At 41.7% G+C, this 27,764-nt stretch overlaps 1 protein-coding gene across 2 annotated transcripts in view; it reads left to right on the forward strand.

The window, feature by feature from the left end:
* The window catches only part of LOC139105699 (pleckstrin homology domain-containing family G member 4B), a 223,471-nt gene that overhangs the window by 137,109 nt on the left and 58,598 nt on the right, over positions 1–27,764 (forward strand). For both annotated transcript variants that reach the window (XM_070661946.1, XM_070661947.1), the window contains exons 7-12: positions 4,454–4,571; positions 7,823–7,916; positions 8,002–8,094; positions 8,487–8,576; positions 9,699–9,916; positions 10,373–10,511. In XM_070661946.1, the coding sequence (XP_070518047.1) occupies positions 4,454–4,571; positions 7,823–7,916; positions 8,002–8,094; positions 8,487–8,576; positions 9,699–9,916; positions 10,373–10,511 (752 nt within the window). The remainder of the gene's footprint in view (positions 1–4,453; positions 4,572–7,822; positions 7,917–8,001; positions 8,095–8,486; positions 8,577–9,698; positions 9,917–10,372; positions 10,512–27,764) is intronic.

The raw sequence follows: 27,764 nt of genomic DNA on the forward strand, positions 1-27,764 counted from the left end.
GAGAATACTTATGTTCCTACGCTTCATTTTCAAGAATACCATTGGATAATGATCCGTAGTTTCACCATTTATCATTACTCTTCAATTTCGTATTAACGATTTGCGCTAAGAAAACGGAGCTCGGGAACAGACGTACGCGGTTTCGGGATAAAGGTGCGGTCGAAATATGGGTTAATGTTTAAAAACCACAAACGTACGGAATCGTCGCTTAAGGGATTATTAATATTGTACTTTATCGCGTAATCCACGGCAGGGCACCGTGAATCTGTTTGCCGTGAAATTCACCGTGTTACGGGCCATGCGCGTTCGCGCGAGCTTTGCTTTCTTCCCCCCAAAAAAAAAAAAAAAATTGCCGCGAAATCATACCTCTCGCCATTTAATACCGGTGATGCACGCGAGGTAGAGCATTATAATTTTCGATACTCGATAATCACGGCCCGGCCCTCGTTTTAGGTGCTCTTTAGGCCGCGGCCTGGGCACGCAGGCAATTACGCGATAATCGTAGATATCGCGCACGCAGGTTGAAATTCAGGGTACGACCCAGATCCCAAGTGAAGAGAAGGCTGTTCGACGTCGACGTGTGCTGCATCGTGCGGCGCGGGATAAGGTTTCGCTAAGGCCAATCGATAATGCCTTCTCAGGTGATCGATGCACCTCGCCCGATTATCGCTACGCGTTATTAACCATCCTGCAGATTTTCCGCGACGCTAATTGCTTTGCACGTGGATCCCGATACGAGGCGACTGCGTTATACGTATTATTGGCGTTGTGCGAATGTTGTCACGCCAAAAAGCTGCGGTAATATCGACTGACTCACTCGCCGAGACGCGGAGATATTTGAAGAATTCGGCTGAGTTCGTTGATTGAATTAATCGCACGATTATATAAATGATAATTCTGTATCACCCCGGACCCCCTCGCTCAGCCATGCCGGCAAAATACTTTAGGATGAGATCGAGAGACGAGGGCGTGATCCCGCGATCTTTACGGCCGAGGCAACCACATTCGTGCGATCGTGAGTCAAGGTCATGGTTGTAAAGTTTGCATTTACTTCGTAACGCCTCGGTATTACCGGTTTCGCGAGTCTTCGCTCGCAAGCTTGCTGAACAGAGCCTCTACAAGTGTTGACAAGCGGGGTTCAGTGGCGGCGCGGATTATTGTTTTTTTTTTTTAAAGAATTTTGACATGTGCAGTATGCACAATAACTTTTTTTTTTTTAATGAATTAATATTAAAAAATTTTTAGTTTTACTTGAATGCCTATTTAAATGTCTAATTTGTGGAATTTTTCTGAACTTTACGATTTTGATGCAAAAGAGAGAAAGAGAAAAGACAAGGGATAACAAGTCAGTGATTTAATTAAGGAACAGTCTTATTGGCGAAAGTGAATATTCCTTGCGCGAGAATAATCGTACGATCTGGCGTTTCACGTTAAAGTCGAAACAACGTTTCGACCATTAATTTGTCGCGGCAAAGTTACGAGCGCGGAACTTCCTCGTCGGGTTTACATTGCAAGAAACTCACGGTGCTATTTGTCGCGGCAAATGCATAATCACCGATTACCTTAACGAGTACGTGGCGGTGCATCGAGGCGACTAATTAAGCGATTATAAGCGTCCTGGGCGAGCTAACGAGTGTTAATCCATAGGCGAATCGTGCCTGCTCGTGAAAGCTCGCAGGGTCAACCCGCCGCACGTTTAACCAGTGATGAGTTTTCTCTCTTATCAATGCTTGCGGAAAATGCCATATCCCCCAAGATGCTACACTTCTCATCCCATACAGTACCTTCGCAAATTCCCTCGTTTCTCATTTCTGCGAAGCACTTCAGATTTATAAAAAACGATTCCATTAAACTGGGTCCAAGAAAAAGAAAAGAATGTAGGAAATATTTCAAACCTTTCGGCATTTATTGCCCTCTGTTCATCATTTGATGATAATAAAAGCCGATAGTAAGTCACCCAGGAAATATATAGAATGTTTTATTAAAGAAATGTGTCTACTTTTTTTTTCGATATTATTTTCTGGTGGAATCGTTTTCTGTCCAACAATATTAATACTGTAACAGTGTAAGTTTAATTTTTTAATTTATTTATTGGAGTTATTTAGTGGACGTATAAAATATTAATTAAAAATAAAATTATGAATTTTACTTACGCGTCTAATATTGCAAATCGATTCGGAGGCTAATCTGTGAAATCAAGAATAATAACTCGCGCAGTAAATTACGCATTACAGTAAGGCGTTGCACCGTCCGTTTTGCGGCCGGCGTTCGTCGCGCTCTCGACGTTTTCATTTTAATAGAAATTGATCGGCGGAGAGCCCGCGAGAACAAGTGGGAAGTTAAGGAGATGAAAGAGAGAGGCTGGAGGCGCGGAACAGGCGTGGGTCACGCGGGGAAGAAGCGGAGAGAGCAAACGCGGCCATGTAATTAGAAATCACGGGGGATTTACGGGGCATCGGGCAATAAATCCAAAAAGTAACGGCTAATGGCACGCATATTGACGTATCCATCTGGCTATCGTTCATCTTTCTCACGAGTCCCACACCAGGCGCACGCCCCGTGTATACGCGACGCGCGCCTCGCGGCTACTTCGCGCGAGCGGCTCGCTCTCGCTCGCGCGAAGAAGACGACGGGATGAAAGAACCGACGCCTCCAGAGTGAACCGCCGGAGCTTTCTTCTTTCGCGCGCGCGGGGAGAGAAGGGTGGAACGTCGCGGCGATCATAAGCACGCTTGATTTACGTTAAAAGCCGAGCTGGACCGGCGTTGAATCTTTATCGGAGTAGGAGTGAGACGATGATGATGAACGATCGGCGATTTGTAGAGACGATCGGCGTACATGTGAAATGGATATATACGTGTTGCATGCGCCCGAGCGAATCTGCTAATCATTTGCAACTCGTGGCCGATATTCCGAGCGCACAAAACGTAGCTGCTTTAAGAAGCGCATCTTGAGTCGGTAGAAAAAAAAATTAAAAAAAAAAAAAAGAAAGAAAAAAGAAAACTCCCGCGGATCACAATCGTCTTTCAGAGCAGTTCGTTACGTGTGGTATACAATCATATCAATTGCCGCTCTTTGATACAACCTTTATATGTTACTACTATAAATTTTCATTAATTACCTTATTGGAAACGAAGTTCCGCAAATCTCTGCCGAAACAAAATTGTAAAATTTAGATCTAATTTTTTGTAGTTAAATAAAATATTATTAAAGGACACATTTTTTTGTTAAACGAACGTGTTTGTATGTTCCGATCGTACCTCAAGTTTATCATCGAATTCTATTCCACTAATGTCACCATCTATACAACAATACTACTGAAAATGCATATCGCGGCGAGGCGGTAATCCTTCACCGAGCAGGCTGGATTAACGTCTTTATTCTGAGAGAAACCCTTCGCTCGCGCATGGTGCATTGGTAATCGATCGGTTATGGTAATTCGAACGTCGAGCGTGATCGTTAAAAATGCCTGCGCGCCCACCGTTGGTGGTTGCCGTGGCTCGACGCAGCCACCACGCACTAGCGATAAAACGGCCGCGATGCGTGCAGTTCGATTAATGTAACAACGGCTGCGCGAGCAGCCGTCCGTCGTGCGTGAAAAAGGGAGAACCTCGCCTCACCTACGCGGTCTACCTACAGCGATCGCAGCAATAAAAAAAATTTATTTTTACCTGACCGTTGAAACAATTTTGTAAATTTATGAACGAATAAAAAATGTGGATAATCAAAAATATTTTACACCTTTCTTTTTATTTCGTGCATGTAGCCTCGTTGATTTTTTTTATCAATCTGAACGTAATATAAATAATATAAGTAAATTGTCTATTTTATTTTTATAATTAGTGCGAAATATTAATTGGTAATTAACTTTCATGATTTCTTACAAGTATAATTTTTTTTTTTTTTTAATATTGTTATATTTTCAAACGTAGATTATCTTCGAGCGATCTTTAAAGGCGTCGGCTGTATTTAATGATCAGTAGTATATTGTTAGGTTACGACCCCGACGTCACGACCGTGGTAACACGGATGAAAACGAACTGTTACTCAGGATTATCTATTACGATCACGGAATTGTTTGTAATGTCACTGCTGGTGCATTTACCCCGTAGCTAAGAGACCTTATTCGAGGCTGACCTACTCTCCCGATGTAAATACAACTAAAAGGATGTCATTTAATAATTTATACCGAGTGGGGAGATTGCAATCGGCGATCGCTCATCTCGAATCGAATCCCATGCTCTGTAATCAAGCGCGTGCTCGCCAACGTTTTCTGCACCATTAAAACGATTTATATTGCACCGTCGCGTACCTATATCCCTATCTATTTACTACGTAAACACGAGCGAAGATAACAACGGCAGCGGTATATATTTTTACGTAGACACATTACTAAAGTTTTCACGGTAAATTTAAGGTATATTAATGAAGATGTTCCGATTTTTTGTTGCAGGATACTTCGACGTTGCTGGGAGACCGGTTATCGAATTCGAGGATAACTTATCCGCGAGAGAAACCCTCTCTGTTAGAGAGACATCGTCTTTTCTGCTCTACCTCGCACGTCTACCCAGGTACGTTCCCGTCTCGTTTGCTCGTACGATACATCAACTTCGGCGCACGTCGTGATCACCATACGGACCGCGTAGTCGCGGGATGCCGATAAATCAATCGGGATTATCGCGGGATCAGTCGCGCGTGCGGTGCCCGCTGGACCGTGCGATAATTTATGAATTCGATTAGCGGGGCGACGCGGCCGCGAATGATTTTTTGCGCGAAGGGCGTTTTTAGCTCGGCGCAAGAAACTTCGCACTTCACAGCCGCGGGAACGCTGACGCGAGACACCCATTTATTACGCCGGCATCTGCACTCCTCAACGAGGTTGTTGTTGTAAGCCGATAATAACTGAAATCATCCGATTTCGAATTGGCAATTTATTAATTCCGGGCGGCGGGGGCAGCGGCTCCGCGAGCTTTCCGCTAAATAAACGTGATCGACGCCGTTGTCGGTAATAATTATAATTTTCCGCCGTCATGGAGTCGCAGGGCACGCCTACTATAATCGCCGGTGCGGGGCAAAGTCGCGACTTACCGTTTCTTCTCAGCTCGGCCGCATCTCGTCGTACAAGCTCTCCGGTGAAGCTTCCTCTCGTTTGTAAGCTGTTCAATTAACGCGCTTACGACGTGCCTACCGATATAACGCTTTCTAATATCGGCGCAGCGGCGATTAAATACCGTGAGAACCGTATTGGAGCAAATCAACACCGGTTTGATTACGGGAAATGTTTTACGAGCTGCAGGCTTTATATTAACGCGATAATTGTTGATAAATTATCAATTATTTGTCATTAATTAATTAGAACATTCAACATTAAAATTATCCAATTAACGAATAGAAAATACGAATGAAAAAGATTAAATTTTTTAAAACGAATTTAGTACAAATTATTTCAAAGTGTCTAATTGAAGCTATATATTTTATCTTATAAAAATTTTGAAGGAAGAAAATTTACTTTTTTTTTGTTTTAGTAAGAAAAATAGAATTAAAAAAAATAAGAGTTTCAGGATTTATATTATTTTACTTCTCGGATATAGATTCTTTTTGTTGCCTAGCGGCTTTTGATGGAATTGCATCTCTAGTCATTTGCGATAATCACGACGTCATTTCGCGATTCTTTGCAGCGCGACCGCGTTCGCATACTCTTCTACTCGTAAAACATCACGCGTTGCGATAGCAACGCGCGTCGGTATCGGTCATCACGCGGCTTTATGGTTTTCCACGCAACTGGTAACGCCGACGAAGTCTCGTGGGCACCGTCGGGACGCAGAATGTGCGGGAGAAGGGGGATCGTCAGTATCAAGCCGACGGCGGCAAGAACGAGACGGGAAACGTAAAAGCGAGAAAAGCGCGCGCTATCACGCTCCGGGCGTCTCTCGGCGGCTTCTCGTTGAAATAAGAAATATTGTTTCGCCGACGATGATGGAACGCGGTCTTTCGAAGATTTGTCATTTTGAATATTAAAGTAGCATCCGGAAATATGAGCTTCCTGGGCCCGTAGGCTTCGCCGTGACTTCGCGATATACGTGCAACGACAGGAAGTCAGGTTTGATTTTATCTCATTGGGCTGTCGCTCCGGCAGGTTCGTTCTCGCTACATCGGCTCGTGGCTAACCGTACGATTCGCGCTATCGAGTTTTACGGGGAGTACCTAACAGCACGCGCATTTGAAAGTCTCGGTCGCACAGTTGCATGCGCAATTTGAGAAGGTTGTCACGAAACGTTGCATAGGCGTCCCCTTCGCTGCTCTCTCGATCTTTAATAATACACGAACGAAAAATTGGAACCTGTCGCGAGACGGAGGAATCGAATAAACGCCGGATAAAAGTTATTACTAAAAATGGAACAACTGGCGCGATAGAACGAGAGGAGAAAGAAAAAAAAATGCTGCCTCTCGACTTGTGGTTTGTCGTGCTAGATTTGAGATAGATCTCGTGAACACAAAGCTGAATATTGTTCGCGTTAAACACTACACCACTGTGTCGCCCAGAACCGTGATTGTTGTTTCACGAGAGGGATACGAGGGGGGTGGAGTGCGACGGGAGCCGCGTGAGAAAGGCTGCATATTTAATATCAGCCACCCACGTGTCATAACTTAATGCTGTTTACGATATTCAATACAACTGAATTACATTTAGCCGGCTGGAATTGCGCTTACGTACATTTTCAGCTACTGCCTGTGGAAAGGCGATCTCTTATTGTAGCTCGAATATCGGCCAGACGCGTTCACAATCAGGCTTCGTCATAGTGACAATGTTGCCTTCTGACGTTGCTACGTGTCATTTGAAATGAATAGGTCTTTTTATAATGTCGTCGGTCGACAGACGTAAAATATTTATTTCCATCAGAATATGATCAAGAACGTAATTTGAAATTAATACGACAGCCGCTTGATAAATAAGTCGACACTTCTTCGTCTCATTTCTCTCGAGAGATTAATTTTGGTGCGAGCTAAAAAATTATAAATGTTCAGAGATAAATATAGAGATTGTAACAAATTCGTACGACAATCTAGCTGTCCCTATTTATTACAGCTTTCGTAATTATTCAAAATTATTACTTGTAAGAGAAGTTTGAGATTTTACCTACTATAATAGTTTGCAAGTTCAGGACAACGCGATTCAGACTTTTAACGACGTAATCTACGTTTAGTAATGAACCGGTATCAAGACTGGGCCGTTTGTCAACGTGATTTAAGCGCTTCGCTTTAAACTCAACTCAAATGGCGATCGTGAGAAACGACACGTCGATTAAAATACATAACGAGGCACGCCTGACGGGTCTTGCACGTGTACGTCGATTTACAAAAGCGTCGCCGTGGCGAATGACACGCTTCATTCCACGGCACGACAGAGAAGAGAAATCGTAGCAAGACACGTGGGAGATCTTGCAATACGTGTGCACTACTGCACCGCGCGGTGACTCACGTGTGCGCACGAAATTCCTCGACAGTAGCGATAATATTTGCTTAGGAAATTCGACGTTTGTAAATACAGACCGGTGCGCTTGTGTGAGAACGGGGATATACAGTTTCGATAAGCACTCGAAAAGCACGGTAGGCTGCCCGGCTAATGCACGTAAAATTTTTTTTTTTTTTTTAATTTTTTTAACCGACGGCAGCGTTATACGAACTATAGTTTTGATAATAATATTAACGATTTCACTCTAATTATCTAAGTAATTTTTTATTGCAGTCATGCAATAAGCAATTTTATTGCATTTGAACTCAATAATTTTAATAAACGTCTACTTTTTTTTTTTTTTTTCAGCTCCGACCGCACGAAAGATGGCTTCACTATTTTCATACGCGGCGATTCTAAGGAAATTCTGGAGTTTGTGGATAGTGTATTGGTTCTGCTGCAGGTAGGAATTTAATGATTTCGCGAACGTATGGAGATGATCTTATCGAGTCACCGTCGAAATCACGTGCAATTCTTGTCTTTTATAGGGCAGGATCAATGTGGCTCAGGCTCTCGTGCTTCGAAACGCGACAGCAACTGATGGACCGGTCAATTCTCTTTTACCTCTGAGTAGCGCCCAGGTGAGTTTCAATGTCGGTGAACAATTAAATGCCTCGGACGGCATTGAGCGCGCACCTTCGCCGGCAAGAAAGTAAACGCGCTCAATCGCTCGTTGTTTTTGTCCGCCGATGTTCATTGAACCGCCCCGGTACTGATCCAGTTTCCACGGTGTATTATATTTGGCTCCTTAAGAGCCCGCACGTGCGCCTCGTATCGTAATCGTGTCGCTTGGCGCATACAGCCGCACGGATTTTCCATTGTGTGACGTTTCTCTCCTTTGTCGGAGCGAAACGAAATATCGCTACAAAAGCTCGGTATTCGCGGCAAACGTAATTTACGGCCGACCCGTAAGTGTACGGATCATTGAATGCCATTGGAACATTATAATTACCCTATAAACGTTCCCTTTCAGACCGTCATTGTGAATGACGCCACTCTCGCAAAGTATATTCCCAGACGAGAAGGAAATCACGACCAGATGCAATGGATCGCTTTTTACAAGGTAATTATGCCTTCCGCGATTAATACTTTGATACGTGTCAACATTGGAGAAATTAATTGAAGTAACGGGTATTAAAGAGAACGTATAACGAAAGAAAACATAAATTTTTTTTACGTACATTATACATGTAAAATATGCGACGATTAATGATCATTGACATGGACAAAAAGTTTTAATAATGTGAGCCGCGCGACAAATTGCCGTCGCAATTTGTCGTTTAACGTCACATAATGTAAAGTCATTTCGATCGACTACAATGTGACGGTGATGCGTAACAAATGAATCGACAAGTTTAACGAAATAAATGTATGCTTGAAAATGTTCGAGCGAAATAATTGCGTAGATCTGCTTGTTCGTGATCTTTTAACGACTGTTGGAGAATTTATAAGTTGACCGTGACACAATCATAATCAATTTATCTTGATAAAAATTCATTTACATTTTGATTATTAAAGTTCTAAGTTTTATATTTGTACGTGAATAGTTGATCTTTATTTCTGATTTTTTTTTATTTACAATACGACCACTTTTTTTTTTAATAATATTTTTTTCTATATTTTATTCACGTTAAATAGAAGGTGATATATTAATTATCTTATTTTTGCGCGTTTCTGTATCGCAATCTTAACTTTATATCGGTCAGCATTAATATATCTCTATATCACGTCACAAAAAAAATGCTAGCTTGATATATAAACGCGGAATGAAATTAATGATATCAGAAATCGATATCGATCACTACTCGGAACGCGCTGCATTTGTCGCGGCTCGATCTGTAACGCGATTGGTGCTTGCGCACACGCGCAATCCAAGTTGGTAACTGAATTGAAAAATTATCGAGATAATAATTTGACGTGTCTGTTCCGCATGCAATGAATACCAGTTATTTATTACGTATTTCTTTAAACAATGTGCTTTCCGTAAGATTTACAATGACTGGCCGATTACGGTTCATTGAGTCGCGCAATCGCTGTGTTAGACTTGTCTACTTTTGCATTGCCAACATTCCTCTCGGAATACCGATTACCGATGAAGGACATTTCTCTCGCCGGATCGCGGGAACACCGTCGGGAAGTAGATAGACATCAGCCCCGCCATGATCGGTATTTTGATTTCCCGTAGGAGTACGACAGCCTCATGACAGAGTGGCAATCGGCTGGTCGCAGATTGGCCCTCGAAATGTCGGAGCTAAAGGAATGCACAAGCCTGTCCGGCACTTTGACGCCTCTCGGTCGGCTCCTCACGGACCCCACATTGAGAAGAACGTCTAGAGATGCCGAAGAGGCTATCGCCGCGCTTGAGGAACGCGCGGCTCCACTTTTAAACATCGAACACGTTAGGTAAAACATTTTTCTTTTTTTTGTATATTTATACTAACGATGTAAAAGAGGGAAACGCTCTTTCTAAAATTACTCTTAATGTGTTGACTAACTAATTGTTGCTAATTAATATCAAATACTATTTATAGCGATATTGACTTATATTATTTATTCATTTTGCGAATTATTTTTATCATTAATTAAAATCGTACCGAGAAACTAATTGGATCGATTGAGTCAGATATACCTAATTAAATCTGCGTCGATTTTTTTCGTTTATACATATAAAGAGTATAATAATCAAGAACATTTTCATGAAAGTAAGCAACGTATATTAACCGGGTACATTCAGCGTTCCAATTTGCGCTTCGATCATTGCGGATTCGCGACTCGAGATCCAATCGTTTATATGCGAAGAAACGATTATGCAGATTCCTAACGGTGCGTCATGATCACGGTTCCTTTTTAACTTTCCAGATTGTCGGTGAAACGAGCCCGAAGACTGGTGGAAGAGGTGGGTAAAGCCGCCACCAGATTGGAGTCGTCGTTCGAGTCGCGACGCGCGACTATCCGCAATCTCGCGGTTCTACGAAGCATCGAGGATCAAGCGCACGAGGTAAGTCTTTGCACAAATTAATATGTCCGCCGAGTTCTCCGTGAAGTCTCGTAAATCTTCTTCACTCGCAAACCGGCTAATCCGTACCGAAACACCAACTTATCTGATTAACATTAGCCTCGATGTTGCTATCGCGATGGGAGCCAGGAACGACTACGTAGTAACCGATAGTGTCGTATTTCCGATGCAGTAACGGCATTTGGATAAATGCGAGAGATAAGATTACAATTTTCAACTGCGAGGTGTGTTGCAAGTAATAATTATTTTATAGGGGAAGGGGGAAATATTATTTTATTTTTATGGACCAAACGTTTATATTTTTCATTTAACTTATTCGGAAATTATACGAAGTGTGTCGAATAGAATTATGATTAGCTCGTCAATTGCCAGTATTGCTTAGACGTTGTTTATGCCTCGCGTTGGCCACCATTGCCACTGCAACCACCCATGGCCTTGAACTAGAAGATCGTATATCGCAGTGCAGTTTGTTACTCCGCGTGCACATGAAGGCCCACCGTACATGGCCGTTCTCCCAACTCGTTCCTCGACGATTACTCCGAAGTTATTGCACGCAATGCTTATACTGTCTCGTGTACGTGGACTATCCTCCCTCCGAGACTCGTACGGCCGCTCTTGACCACGACTTGGCGCATTGAATTCAGCCAGTCAGTCTCCCTCGGTCGACAATGGAATACGCACAAAGGGCTCCCTATCCTCACTTCCACGAACGAGCTTTCGCTTCGAAAACCTCAGCACTGTATATCTGCCCGTCGAACGATCTCTCGTGTTGACATTCGATCTCTCATCGATCTTTTGCGGGGCGTCAGCTTCGCCGGCGAACACCGTCGTCTTGTTATTTCTTGGTCCTTCGCAAATACGACGCAGCTTTGTCCGTGGCATCGAGAGAATTCAGCCTTTTTTTTTTTTTTTTTTTAATGTTAAGAATAGCTGCTCTTTGTGCGACATTTATTTATAATTTATTATTTAGTTAAAAGAGTATTTTACTTCGGTATTTGACATAGTTTGATTAGTTGAATATAACTTATTTTTAATAAGTTCTCTGTTGCGTTAAAAATTTTTTCTTTTTTTTCTATTTTTTAAAGAGAACTTTTTTGAGAAAATGTATATAATGTATATGGACGTAGTTAAATAAAAGCATTTAATGTTTTAAATTACATTCAGTGATTTCTCCAGCAATTTTAGTAATTGTTCAATCGCCGATTCCGAGAGATGTCTAAAGCAAACATGCGTGTTAACGCGTTTTCCTCGTATTAGACGTTGCGAAGATTGGCGAACGCGCGCAATCATCTGCCTCTCCGACGCATTACACTCACTATTTCCATAATGACGAGCGGGTCCGGGGACGTGATTGGCGTTACCAATGCATGCGAGTATAATCGATAATGCGACGGCAAAATCGTGCGAATCGATGAACGATGATATTACGGAGAATAATTGAGAAATTCATCATCTTTCAAAATTCTCAGCCCTTTTTTTTTAACAAAATAATTACACACAACGACGATTTTTTAAATTATTATATATGATAATTTATCTTTAATTTTTGTGCGCAGCGTGAATACACGTGAACATATTATTTGTTACGAGGTTTAATTTCGCGCTAAATAAATTGTCGTCTAATCATGATCTTACACGCAGCCTTAACGAGCCCTTTAGGGCGAAAGCGAAATCGGGATCGCCGTGAATTCACATCTTTCGTGCGCAATTTGCGAATCGGAAATTACCGTGGCGGATCACATAAATGCCGCTCTTCTCTTGATCGCTTTATAATTATTAATTATCCATCATGTGCACGCAGAGGACGGCCCGCCCTTTGGGAACCTGAGTGTGAATGAATGACCTAGGCGGTTCGCGATGCTCGAGTCTGTAATTTTCACCATTTTTTCATATCCCTCCGTCATCAAGACGTCTAAAGTGATCAACATGGAGAATAACATTCGTCGAAATTACGATATCAGATTAGCGCTAAAGGGAAAAGAGATTTCTCCTAAACACAGCCTTCATTCCCATTTTGCGTGTTTCGTACTAAAATTAACAGCTAAAAATAGCTTAAAATCTTAGGAGCTATTTCATTCAGCTTGATGATGATTATGCAAATTTGTCAAAGAACAATATTTTTTCTTATCAGTGCTGAATAAATTTGTTTACAATGCTTGGGTTATATTAACAATAATTTAATAATTAAAGAAGAATTAAAAGAGAATTACAGAACCGTGAGTTCGAATGTAGAGCGACCGATAATAATCACTCCTCTTCTCGGAATTATTAAGTTGCAACTTGCATTTTTGCGGATCGAATTATCCTTCGATAATGTATTCGTTAACGCTCGTTAAAAGCTGCCACATAAAGAAGAAGAAAAGAACAGCGCGAATGCGAAATTGGCCAAAATGTACGTGTGCCGGGTAAGTGCGTGAGCGTACCGCTCAATCTCGCGGGCAAGATTCTTTTTCTTTTGCCGAGCTGTTAAGCCCCGAATGATCAGAGCGCGGCTTCCTACACGCACAAAGCATTCCTCGATAATTAGATACAAGATGCGTGTTGTCCGTGCGCTGCCGCGTACGCGCGAAGTCTCGTACACGCGGCCCAACTGAGAGACGAGTCGACGATGGGGCGTTAATACAGCAGCCGTCAGACTTTCACTTTAACGAAGTGGCTATTTAACGTCACGATTATAATTTTGATCGGTTGATAACGCTTGTGCCCTCGACGAATTTTGATCGTAGATGGAATCGCGCTTCCGAGTCCTCGTGTGTCTTGGTTTTTAAAAGAGAAAAAAGGAAAAAAAAAAACTGTCGGAAAGCGAAGGGTGGAGGGATAAATGGCAAGGGCGTGTGAATTAAAATATCCCGCCGTCGAATTCCTGTTGACGGGATACCGTTGTGAAATACCGATCGAGAAATGCCGGTTTACTAATCAACGGACTCGTCCTAAGTGCATTCTTTCGCATCGAAAACCATAAAGGAGGCAATTAATTTGTGACGCGAATGCTTCCTTATTGCCGCCGCGGTTTATCGCCGCCGCGCGACGTACTTGCGCCGAGACTCGCCAGCACCGGGGCGCCCTATCGCGATTATTCATCCCCAGCGTGGTACTTATTATCTTATTAAGCGCGCGATGATGCGATCGGGAATGCGTAGTGATAATGGGTAGTTTAACGCTTCGTCCGGACCGATCTATCTATCATCGACAAGTGGTAATAAAGAAGATCGGAAGGTATCGCGCGGACGATAACGCGAGACAACATTATTGGACTGATTAATTATTAATCGGAATAATTTCCTCGTAAGCACGACGTTAATATGCTCGCGATTAGACGTGCGTTATCGCGATGGATCTAAATGCTCGAATGAGAAAGTGAGAATAAATTAAGAACTTGATAATATAAAATTTCTCTTTAAGCTAATTATGGTTGTCTAAAAAACAATGTTGAAATTGCGATTGAGGAACCAAAAGGGCACGTATAAAGTATCAGATGACGTATTCGTTGGTCCACGGCACGGCATTCATGAGAAAGTTCTACATTCTGCACTGAGAAAATCGCGGAAGGCGCAGAGATTGAGAAGGAGTGGAAATTACGACGTGGCGAATAAAATAATCGCGGGGAGCGAGAGCGGTCCATAACTTTTCCTCATTTCGATGTCAAAGGGATCGCTCATAAACAATTTAACCTCTAACACTAACTCTAACTTGTCTACGCCGACACAATTAATGACGGTAATCCGATCCGCGTTTATTTCATACTCCCCGTATAATTTAATTCGAGTATGTAAAACACAATAGTCTCGTTGAGCTCAATATGGAAATCTCAGCTGTAATATAAAATATATACTCTCCGCCATAACGCAGAATGTAATTCCGTAATTGTCAAGATAAATTGTCCGCTTTCAACGACGGGGTGGGGGGAGAGGAGGGAAAGGGTAATAAAATGTTTTTGGCATTATGATTCACGTTATGACGCGTAAATCTCGCGCAAGTAGAGAAAGGAGAAAGCGATTTTTCAAAGCCCACGATGTTAATCAAGAGTGACATAATGCGGAAGAACACACGCGGAACGATCGGCGGGGTAAAGTGAGATGATTCGCCGCTTCTTCGTGCTCCCACTTGAAGTTTTCTATTTCGGGATGATAGTTTTACCGGAGTCTAAAGAGAGACGGAGATTATGGAAAGGGTATAGGTACCAGCGGGAATAGGATCCTCGGAAAGGAGACTCAATGACCCGTGGACATCCTGTCTTTTGCGAAGTCTTTCGTAGAAACGATAAACCGCGCGGTTTTTCGCGGCGTAAGAGGAACCTGGGGAAGAAGAAAGAGAAAGAACGACGACAGCGACGGGCCGCTTCGTCGCCACCGTGGCAGGAAACGCGGCCTTTATACCTATAAGGCGTTATGACACGCCAAAGAGGTCGGCCGCGTGCTCATTTGCATGCGCTTCGGTACAACAATGGTATCAGCCTTACACGAGTCCTGGCTAGATGCATCCTGCGGTGGCGCACACCGCGAGCGGCGCGACCCGCCGCGAAGCACAATGCACGCGCTGTCGGCTTCTTAATGATCGTATTTTTCACAAAAGTCATTAAGAACGCACGAAAACCCGCACGTCTCTCGAGAAGAAAAAAAAAAAAGAAATACGCCAAGTTTGCACAATTATAAATGCCATCATATTTGAAAGTATTTTTTGTCATCCAAAGGTTTAAATAATGATCGTCTTTACAATGCTATATTCCGAGAAAGTTTTAATAAGATATATGATCCTTTTTATTATTAAAAAAAAAATATATATATATATCAAAAGCTGCTATAAAGACAAATAGTTGCTTTACACATTTGCATCTTGTTCGACTTATTTTAAATAAAAAAAATAGAACATGAGAACTCGACTATACGCCAAGCTTTTATTAGTACACATATCAGACAACATATTTCAAGCTCTCTATCAGTATTATATAAAAATTCTGCGTTCGAGTAATTCTCACTTCGACGTTTCTGCAATATCAGTACGTGCAGTCCGTGGAAAAACTGTATCGCAAAAATTCGAATTTCAAGTTATCGTATCGGCCGTGGAACGACAGTGCGGAGATAGCGAGGTACTTCGCGAGAACAACGAAATTGCAGGAGTAACACGACGCTTAGCAATGGAGCAGCGCGACTGTACACGCACAATAGGTAGATAAGAGGCAGGCGGTTGTAAGAGGTATGCGACCGGGACTGTCTTACGCGTTGATATGCGCCGAGCAGCAGCGGGGACGCCCGCAACCGAGGCCTTCCTGAGCGGGAAAAGCGTTCGCCTTCGTTGGCCGTGCCCGGCGCATCTCTTTATCTGATGGAAAGAAGCCGCCTTCGGAGACTTTTGCCCTCACGCGAGATCGAGTCCGCGTCTTCGTGAGTCATCGTCGTGGCACCGAGGGCAACGCGAGAAGCCTTCCGCTCCTCGCGAGCCCGAGCCCGTAAACTCACTTTCTTGCACCGACAACCGTTCGGGAAGATTACAGTGAAACTTTACGAGCTGAAGCTCACTTTCGTTTGCCAAAATGGAAGTTCGCGTGTTATCGAAGTGCGCGTTTCACAATATCGATTTACAATTTATGCCAGAAGGGGATTCGTATTGAAAAGTTAATTCGATACCAGCTGCTAAATGGATTTATGTAATGCCAACGTAACATGCGAAATTTTTTTAAAGAGGGAGGTTATCATATTATTAAAAATTCTTTTCCCCATAGTAATTCAAAGCCATTATTTTAATAAGGGATATATGCCGATCAAAAACTTCAATATCTGTTGGGCGGTGTAATCTGTTTTCCGTCTTCGGGTTTCATTATTGTCGTGAGTCGAGGAGAGGTTACAAAATACTTTTCCAGGTGTATTATTCCTTCCACCCTGGGCTCTTCGTAACTCCGGTAGAGAAACGAGTACTATTTTTCATTAACCATGTCTGACTAGAGAAATCTCGAAAGTTATAACTAGATTGACGATCGAACTCGCATAAATCTTCTATAACTGACACGCTTTTAAGATTTTTCCCGGGTATCGCTTTCATCCCGGTAAAACTCGTTCGGCTTTATTTTTGTCCGATTTTCCATTCATCTTTCAACGGCAGTAATCTCAGCCTCGTTTAGCGCTTCGACAGAAGATAGATCGATATCTACGCATATGATTGTAAGCAGCGCGTTGTCAAATAAAAATGTCATTATTCTCCTTTCAGGAATTAGAACGATCCAATTAACGGTACCCAATTATCGGCCTTTAATCGCGTCATTCGCGAGTCGATCGTATCGATCGCGGTCGACCACTATCTGTCGTAGACGGCACGGCTCACCCAGTTCGCGATGGAGCAGACATCGTCAATTTGACGCGAATGCTTATTATCATGGACACGGGCGTCTGACCGTGAAACGGGCCAGTTCGCGCTAACGATGCCCCGCAATAGTCCGCGAAATCAGTGTACTTCCTATCATTATGGATGAACGCGGCCTTCACGGTGCACTTGAATGAGTTCTCGGACGACCAATATTTATCGCCAATCTGGGTACTAACAGTTTTCTAATGCGCGGCATACATCACGTATTGACAACCGGATATCTCTGACGAACGATATTCATCGTCGGTACTCCTACACTTGGAAAAGAATTTAAAAGCGCATTGTCAGCCACATAAGTCATTAAAGAGAAACTATAAACTTAATAATATACTTATTTAACGTGTAAACTTTTTTCCGGCGTATTAATTTAAAAAGTACTTTCCTCATTGAATTTTTTAAATTTCTTAATTTTATTTTTTTTACAAGAATCTCTGATATTGGTACGGAACGTTTTAATATCCGGCATCTTTTGTGGCTAATACTGTCAATGTTGAATGAGAAATATTCTCTGAAAGCCTTATTCGCAGGTCAAGTTTTTATGAAACGCGAATGACGTTCCTTTAGTGCCTTTCAGCGTGGTAATTGGATATTTTTTCAGTAGAAATTACACGAGCGAATCAAATTACTTTACTGTTGCACCGGCTGTTGCTTTTTATATAAAGAGATCGAGCAAAAAGGAAAGTTTGAGTTTGAGATGAAAATTCCGTATAAGGCGACGAATCCACGAGGTGTCAAAGCGTCGATACAGTTTTCAACCGGAAGTTCCGCAGATTGCTAGAATACGCGGAAGAAGGGAAAATAAAACCTCCGGCAATTTTAACGTTCGCGAAGAAAATTTACGGGAGATTAGCGTATTATGCAAAATATAGTGTTGGCTGGAACATTGCGAAATAATCCGATTATTACACCCGGGTGTGCGCTTTATTCGCTGTTATTTACTCAAACCCTGATCGCATCGTGAAAGTACGCTTTACACGCTCTCGCGCATCGTTTCGAGAACTGTCGGCACTTCCTTATTAAGATTCATTCTGCGGTAAATCGCTGGGTCCATGCGTGACAAACCGGACTGCGGCGTGGTATCTCTTCGGCGTTGATATGTAAAAATACGTTTTTTTTCCTGCACTTTTTTAAGAAAAATAAGACTAGATAAAAATGCAGAAAATATATAAAGTCTAAAATTTAAATGTACATGTAATTTCTCGATTAAAAGAAAAGGAGATAATAAATTAAAGAAAATAAAGCGCGGACGTATGCGTCGCGAAAAGACCCGGCGTGTCTTTTGAATTTCCCGTCTCGAATCTCGAGCAAAGAGACTTTAATACGATGTAATCACCAGTTGAAGGATACCCTCTAATATCAGCCGCCGTCTCGGGCAGGCCGATAGTTAGTGGAAAGTGCGGGCAAATGTAAAACGTGACGCGGTTTCAATCCGTCGCACATAATTGGGTGTAAAAGTCGGTTCACGTCCACAAAAGACAAACGAGCCAAACAGAAGAAGAGGATACGGAATTGGCGATATCCATCGTTTGATCTCCAGAACACGTCTCTCTCTCTCTCTCTCTTTCTTTCTCTCTTTGATCTATACCAATTTCGAATTAGGAAAGTCTTTCACGTATCGCGATAACGTAAAAGAAAAATGCGAATTGCGTTGAGAAAATGCAGAGAGCAGCCTCGTAAGGCAAACATTACACTTAGAGGGAGGATAAATGAAAGTCCGTTCTTTCAGAAAGCTCGTTTTGCTTCTAATAATCGCGTGCATTAGACTGATGTTGATAATAAATCTTTGTTCGAGCCTTTCCGATCATTTGCTACCTTCTATGGCGCGCGATCTACTTAATGGACAATTAAATATCGCCAGGCTGTCTCTATTGTTAAAACAAAGTAGAAAGTTATTCTAAAAGTATAGAAATAAAAGAATACAATGTAAAAGAGAAATTTTACATAGAAGCGAATGCAGAAAATTATCGCGACTTTTCGTGAAAAAAAATTGACACTTTGTATCGCGGATTCTTTTCCTCCGCGACAAAGACAGTAATTCGATATTAAATGATATACAAATTGTGCTCGTAATAATTTCACAATACGCAGGTCTCTTTCCAGTATACAATGATTCGTTACGTCGCAAATTTACCGTTGTAAAATTTAATACAGAAATATTTTCAATAAAATGTCACGGTCGACCGCCCGTTTCTATGGCGTATCAGAAATTTCTCACGTCGGTGGACACACCTTAACACGAATAACATAATATAAGATAAATATAAGATAGATATTTTAGCTCCATACATAATATTCAAAATTATAAACTCACGTGCGGGACGAGTATTTCACGATTACCTTCCACGGTGCGGTAAAAATAGACGGCTAGTTCTATAAAGGTTTTATTTACAGTAATTCTAAATATATACTTCGTAAATACCATAGCCATTTATAATTTTCCTCGTCGTTCGCCCAATGAAATATCGAACGGAATTGCTTCCCCCTGAATGCCGGGATAATGTGGCAGTATACTCAGCATTTCTTTTATGATAAAGCAAATAAAACCGCCACTAAGATAAACGAAACCGCGATTTCGCTCACCGTTTTTTTTTTTTTTTTCTTCTTTTTTTCCAAGCATTGGAAAGACGTTCGGTATCGACGTGCTTCACTTCGACCCGATATTAATCAGTCTCGCATTCTTGAAGAATATGCGCACGGCGAATAAGCGAAATATAAAATTTCACGCGTCTGCTTTATTTTCTCGTCTCCCCCATTATTCCTTCATATCCGTGATTTAGAAATCTCCCGAACTTAAATTAAGTTTTATTAATTTCTACACACTCCAATCTCCGAGGAGGAGATACTGCTATCGAAACCGTGTCAAAATCTCACGTGAGGAGGCTGGTTTGATATTGATGGACGATTCAGCCCACTTTCCCACACACGTCCATAATTCCGTACGCGGCTCTCGCTCTCGTCGAGAGGGAGGAACCGGTGTTACAGCAATTAATTCGTACTCGATCGACACGCCGCTCCGAGCCCTCGCCGAGAGCGCACCTTTTTCCCTGCCCAGGTTCTCATCTCCCACCGTTGTTAAGAAACGACGTGCGCTATTTCCGTGAACCAAATACGGCATTCGATCAGAGACGAGGAACAGAGAGCGCCGACGCTCACGCGGCGGCGTGAACGATTGATGAGAGGTGTCGGACTAGTTTTCTTTCGGATCCTCTTCCGAAGCTCGGCCTTAACTAAATCGACGTCCGTCGCATGGCGAGGAAATTTAATTAAGCGCGCCAATAATTTTTTTTTTTTTTTCGAGAAATACGCTATTTCGATGTGCAAAATAAAAAAGTATTGCGACGTTCTCTTATTGCACCTATGCAATAAATAATTACATAATAATAAATCTACAAACGTAAGAAAGAAAAATTCAGTTTCTTTAATTAATGCAAACGTGTTTCTACTTTCGCTTAATTATACACTATTAATTCTTTAATGTTCCTTTTCTATATAAAAAAAAATAGTTTTAATTAACGGAAGTTTTAATTAACAGTCGCCAACTTATTAATTCAATCAATATTGATAATTAAAAAGAAAAAAAAAAAAAAAAAAGAAATGAGGAGATTCGCACACAAGCCTTACGGGTGATTAAAGTGGAACAAGTAATAACGGAATGCACGACGAGATTTCCGCTTCGGGCGTTCGCCGTAATTATTATTGTCGTGTTTTTTAATATTTTTTCTATCGTTCTCCTCCGACAACAAAGCGCGCCGATTTTATGACGATCAAAAGGCGCTGCCACTTTGCTCGAGGTAAACTACTCATCGCCACGGATTAATGTTGTAGAGCAAGGAAGAGTACGTTTATACTCTCGAATAGATTTGCACGTGTACCAGCCAGTCATTTGAAATTAGAGCAGCTAACATCGTTCTATGACTTGGAGGCAAAAGGCCAAAAAAAAAAAGAAAAAAAAGGGAGAAAAAAAAGGAAAGAGAAAGGAAATGAGTAATCTATGCTCATGTTTGTAACAATTGCAATCGCGTTAAAAGAGGTTATTGTCACGTTATATCTAAACTTTTTACGACATACTTATTTATTAAGACACAACACGGCACGACGAGACATACTCGAGGCATCGCGGGAGATTACGAAATAAAATATTCTCATTTAGCAACGCTGATGAGGCAATTCTGAATATCTATCTGGGTCTCTCCCTCGCACGATCGTGACCGTTCGTACGTGAAAGCGGGGTACGCCCGATCAAAGTGCCTCGATCGAACAATTAAACAATTGTCAGGGCCGACCCACTTCTCCGCCAGGACGCGTTGTCCTTCCCTGGTGTATGCCACCGTACGTAGCGTGGCACTTTCGATCTACTGAATGTAGAAATCGCGCAGATTAAAATCGCTTGATCGCGTGCCACGGCTTATTTGGTAGAACGATCGAACGTAAAAAGGATGCTACTGGCGAATTAAATGTAGTTCGACAGACTCACACATATGTATATACTCCAAAGTGTATATACATATAACTACGTATAGTTTTTTTTTTCTTCTTCTTTTTTTTTCTTATTTCACGTGAGAAATACGTGAGAAACTGGTTCTAAGAGTTTTCCTCCTTTCTGTTTTTTTTTCTCTCTATTTTTTTATTTATTTATTTTTTTTTTTTTAACATTGCGCTTCCTGCATTAAATTACGCGTAAATAATAACGTAATGAGCTTTACTTAGAATCCGTATGATGATACGCGCTTATTACCTTTCACTTGGTATTCATCCTCCTTAGCGGTGATAAAACTGTTAGGTTCAAATTGATCTCTTCCTCGAGTATCGTGTATATTTATATTATAGAGGTCGATATCTATTTTTTCAATCGGTTACTTGTTACTTCCAATGTCGGGAATGATTTATCAATTTCTTGCGCACTTAACCGTCTGATAAATCATCGACTATGTACATTAGACGTGCGAGATTGCAACAGCTCGATATTAAATTCCAGTTAATCCGCGAGATTAAAAGAGTTATGTTACTTTCACACCCTATAACAGTTCGATACTTCGTACTTGCAGCCTTGCGTCAACAAAAGTATTTTTTTTTTTTTTAGACAGTGAAAAATAAGTATAGTCGCGGTGTTAACGGTTCGATATATAAATTTAATTTTTAACGAGTCTACTTTTTTTTCGATTGTTTCATATTTAATAATTTTATTAAATTTAATTCAATTTTTCCGATATTCCTTTCTTCTAGTTCGTGTAATTGTATAAAATCGTGACGATGCCTATCTTTGATCTTCCACTTGAGAGAGAGATGTCTTTCTTCCGCGGATATGCCGGTACCGCTCGTGCCGAAATTGCACCAACACATACGCGCGTCACGGAAGGAAACGGTAGAATTGCGTGACTGGTGGGTATCGGGTAACAGAACCGCCGGCGCCATTAGAATTATACCAGTCGTTTACTGGTATTATCCCTCGCGTTCGCGTCAAGAGGTCGTGGAACCAAGTTCCGGAGTTCCTCGAGGGGTCGCGGGGTACCGGAAGGGACGCCTGGGGCGATATCAAATGTCCGACTTGCGCAATTAGAACGAAACGGAAGGTTAATGGGATTAACGTGTCGCGTTCTCGGCGGCACAAATAATGGCGATTTCGCGAGAATGAGCTTCTTAAAAGGATCTTCATGGATTACAATCGATTTACTTAGGCTTCCCCTCTAAATGCAATTGCGCGGGAGCTAATAATCTTGTTGAGCTAATTAGCTAATGGCAAGATAGATCAGAAAAGTATTTGAGATCGCCGTATTTATTATCACTGAATTGACGTAGTATATATTTTATTAATATATAATATAATAATTTACGGTATAATTTATTGAAAAATGTCCACTTTAAACGTCGCAGTCATGTTGCGTAGCAATAAAGCGCCGTTTGTGGGAACGACCGCAAGAACGATCCGCGCATTCCTACTCTTCTTTTCGTCGTGACATAATTGTTCAACCGAATAATAGCATTCGTAATGACCAAGCCGCCGGCGCTTGTAAAACTCATGCCATTCCGGCGCGAAATAACCGGCTAAACGCGGCGGTTATCGCGCGGCGTGGCGCGAGGCATAATTCGCCAATTATTGCTAATTGAATCGAGTAAGGAGCTCGCGAGCGTAGTCGGCATTTAATTGCATTTCGACGGGGCGCGGCGGCATGTACGTGCTCGCGAATTCCCACGTTATTGGATCTCGCACCGACCTTGAGAGTATTTATCTTCCGCGCCGTAATCCGCCTTCGGCATCTCTAATACACTGTGACTGATTTAAGATACGTTTATCACAAACTCGGCGGAAAAGAGGGCGGGAGGAGACTATTACCGAGGAGTTATGTGTGTAGATTATGGTCAGAGGGAGGACGCGAAGAATCGTGCGCGACCGTTATAAGAGATTGAGAGGTTCTTTCGTTGAAGAGCGGGCTAGAGCGAAAGAGAGAAAGGAGGCAGAGAGTATAACGTAATCGTTCATTAATTGTGATAATCGCCCGCCCTAGGTCCGAGAACGGCCTCACTCGAGCCGAGCCGCCGCGCGCGTCTTCGAGCGCGGCATCGAAAATACGCGTGCACTGCGGGGCCGGTATCGGCAATTAACTTGGTAATTAGGCGTAAAGGCGATAAACTACGTGCACGCAGGTTAGCCTGGTGCGGGCCGATTCGATTAGCGCCTCGTCTCGGCTCTCTTTATAGAATCCCATATCGTAACTCCATCGGCTGGGCCCGTGACAGGCCTATGTATTTACCCGCGCGCGCCGAGCGTTTCAGAATAATAAATCGCACCCTGTGTTCCCTAGCGTTCGCGGCCACGGGGATCTTGACTTTGATACCAAGCAAATAAATATCGTACCGATCGATTGGTATGCGAAGCTCGATGGACAATTGGCTATTTCGATTACCGCGAAGTCGCCGCACGTAGATACGGATAAATGTAATTTCACAAGATTGATTCTGACATTGTTACTTTGAAGAAAGTACAGTAGCTTTCGATTCCCGATATTTGGCCGGTAATGGAAAGTTATATACGACGAGAAAGTAGCTTTGCACGTTTAGAATCAATTTCCGAGCTAATTGCATGGGTTATTTTATTAAGATTAAATTCAGATCTTAAGATTTAGATCGAATTGCATGGTTCTTTGAAAAATCTAGAATTGATTAAGACGTCTTCATAAAGTTTACGGACTTAAAATTCGAATAAGACTTTACCACGGATTTCTATCGAGGACATAAGTTTTGTTACGTCTCGGTGAATATACTCCTTCAATATTTGATAAATTTCTTTAAGAACGCTCTATATATTTCCCCGCAGACATTTTCCCTCGATATACGGTTTTGATCTTTGACGTTTCTTTGCGAGCGATCTATTTCATCTGCGAGAAAAAAAAATAAATAAAAATAAAAAGTACGAAAGTTCATAGGTCACGGTTGGAAGGCGAACGCTTAATCCTACAGGAAGCGCACGATCCATGGATCATGCTACCTATGCCTCGTAGTAACCCTCGTGGAACGTATCGACTGCATGGCACGTGTATGTGCCTTGTAAATATTTGTATGATATACGGTGCACCGTGTTCATACAGTTCGTACTTTAGCACTATCTTTGCTACATGTATGTATCGTATACAATTGCGGAAGAATGACTACACTTCATCGGAATGGTAGCGTTCTTTAATGTTTCGAAAGATAAATCCATTTACGTTTCAAAGGATATAAATGTATATCGGTACAAAAATAATTAAAAAAAAAATTAAAGAAATATTTTTTAAGAATTTTTTTTCTTTTTTTTTCACCGGTAATTATTATTTTTGTCACATAACTAATAAATAAAGATAAAGATATGTATCTTAATAACTATTAATGTAAGCAATTTTCTGACTTGAATTCTAAAGAATGTTTCATATAATATAAAATGTATAAATGCATCAGAGATATATTTTCGTCTTTTTTTTTAATATATCAACGTCATGAAAGTATCACGTTCACGATCGCGCGAGATTTACTCACGATCGTCTGCCCGCTTTCGTGCATTACTCAGGGCAAATTTATACGAAGCAGCTTATTGGACCGCGTCTCGGTGGCTTGTAGGGAACGACAAGACTGCAAATTCTTTTCTCTCACCAGTGTTGAAACAGGTTGCTTGTATGCGACACCTGCTCCCAGACTTGAAAATTCTTTCGCGAAGCCCGAGGGCCCTTATCGAGTTCGCTCATCTCCAATCAGGTCCACCGCGGGCCAATGAATAATCCCGGCGATATTTCGCCGACGTTAAATCGCCATACTACTGCCCGCATGGATATCGTTACTCATCGTTCTGCCATGCTCTCTCGTTACTTTGTAATTATTTTCTCAGCGAGGCTACCGCCTGGAATTTGGCCTTCAGCTCACGAACGACAAGAACATAGTTCGCAAATCCAAATTTGGAGACCCCGAGCCTTTTGTACTTTTACATTGTGTGGATTATACATAAGATTTAAAACGGCCGTATGATGATTTAATGCGACAGTAATTGCAGCATTTGTAGCGCTAATTTATATTGAAGCAATTAAGCTGATAAAAGTAATCGTGTAAAATTACGGCTAACTTAGCTGAGGAGTTGATTCTACGAAGCTCACTTGCGGTGATATATTACGTTGAATCTATTACATTCAAATGAAACCTCGGGATCACGCGAAGGGATATAAAAACCCCCCCGGTTGCCGTCTAAGCGTAACACGATCGTAATTCCCGCGAGACAAATTACACGATCGTAATCCTCGCGAGACAGATTACGCGATTTCGCGGTAATGAACCTTGAGGTCTAAATGAAAGTGTTACTAATGGTTCTCAACGTTTCATTTGATAACTATGAGGGGAGATATAATTGCGTTCGCGGGGACTTTCTTTTTTCGCCTGAGCTTCGACGGATCTACGATAACCGCCGGTGTATATCGCGTAATTCTTGGTACCATGTTGTTTCGGATTGCGGTAAAAAGGAGATCTGAAAGTGCACTTTCTGCGGTCGAGTTGGGGCGATCCGGAACATAGATGTAACTTCCTCGATCGGTTTTCGCACGAGGACATTCCCTCCAGCTCTTTTTTTAAATATAATTTAATTTAATTTTTTTTCTTTTTTTGGGAGGGAGACGGACCGTTCCGGGGAAATTTTTCCATTTATATTATCTCAAATCTGCGTTTTACTAACTTTCTACGAAATCGATCTCGATATCGTAAATTCATCCAGTAAAATAAGTTTCGAGTGAAATTGTGACTGTGTGCTGGATGTTACATTTCTGCCTGAACTGCTCTTATCGTCCGCATTTGCTGGCGTACATCGCCAGATTATAGTGTTTCCGGAGTAATCATCGCGTAATGACTTTATCGCAAAATGGATCTGTAACTGTATGATCTCGCACTGTCAAGAAATGAGGACACGAAATATGAAAGCGCGAATTATCGGACCAAATCGAACGATAAATTGCATAATTGACGACATAAGAGGAACTGTTTACGTCAATGCTTGAAATTGTTTTCTATTAATCAAATTATTTTTACAAGTAATGATAAAGCCGTTTAATTTTAAATAATCTCAGCAATACGGCACAGCGGATCCTTTCTAAATTATAACTACCTGTATTTTTATAATAATTTATAAAATATATGTATTTTAAATAATTTTTTTTTAATGCATTTTTTTCTTTTCCTACGTTTGTATTGTACGGACTTCATTAAAGCGATAAATCGGATGTTGATCTCAGGGTCTTATCGGGTTGTATCAGCCGACATTGCGATAGTTGGCGCGACGCAATCGCTATGCCGGATTTCACGATTCTCGATCGGTCCTTTGTCGATCCTTTGTGTTCCGTACTAGACGTGTTGTTTTCTCGACGATAAGGCGCGTCGAATCACGAGGCGCCGCTGCCGCCACCGTCACCGTACCGTCGGTCTCTCTCGGTGGACCAGACATTCTTGTGCAATCCTTTAAAGCCTATATAAATTATATATACCCGGTTCCCCTCTATATTGCGACATTTCTCTTTTTCTCTCGTTCTCGCTCTCGCTGTCCACCCTTTCCTCTCGATGGGTGTCGCGAGCGACTTTTATTGCCGGTGCTGTAACCTCAGTCGTAACGTGTATATATAGATGCCCACTTTGTCGCGACGACGCTTCGCGCGCGTTTGCGACACTCTCTCGCCCGGCATGTAATATCGCGGTACACGTGGTCGATCCGGGAACGCAATCGCAGAAGCGTGGTCGTAATTTGCGCGGAATTCCACGCCAGGAGTAGTCATTATCGTCTTCTCTCGCAGACGATCCTATCCTCGCAAAACCCGGCGTAGGATAATCTGGCCCACTCGCAAAACTCGTTTTCTAATTTGTTGCGCAAGATAAAGAGATCATTTGGCACTGAGCGTATGAAAATATAGAATTATACTACGTGAACGGTTTTTCAGATTTTTCTTTATATATATATATATATATATATATATATATATATATATATATATATACATATATTTACGCGTTAAGATTCTTTATATTGACAGAATGTAAATTAAAATAATTATTATAATAATATGTGCAGCATTTTTTTGAAATTGCAAAATTTATAGCATTATATAATATCTTTTTCTATTTAAATTCGGTAAAGTAGCAGCGCGAATCTCCTTTGAGGAGCTGAATAGTCGTTCATAGTCAGCCAGATAGTCGCTCGCTATAAGCACGTCAATGAAAGTCTACATTTTTTTTTAATTTCAAAGCGCGATCGCGAATTGATGAGTGAATCACCTAACTCGGCACATTCTCGGATCGACGACGAACGGAATGACTCGCTGGTTCCTGGAACGCCCTGGTATGCTAATTGCCAGGTCCGTGCGTAAGCTCGTACGTGCGTATATG

Source organism: Cardiocondyla obscurior, linkage group LG09 (assembly GCF_019399895.1).
Source record: "Cardiocondyla obscurior isolate alpha-2009 linkage group LG09, Cobs3.1, whole genome shotgun sequence".
Classification (NCBI taxonomy): domain Eukaryota; kingdom Metazoa; phylum Arthropoda; class Insecta; order Hymenoptera; family Formicidae; genus Cardiocondyla; species Cardiocondyla obscurior.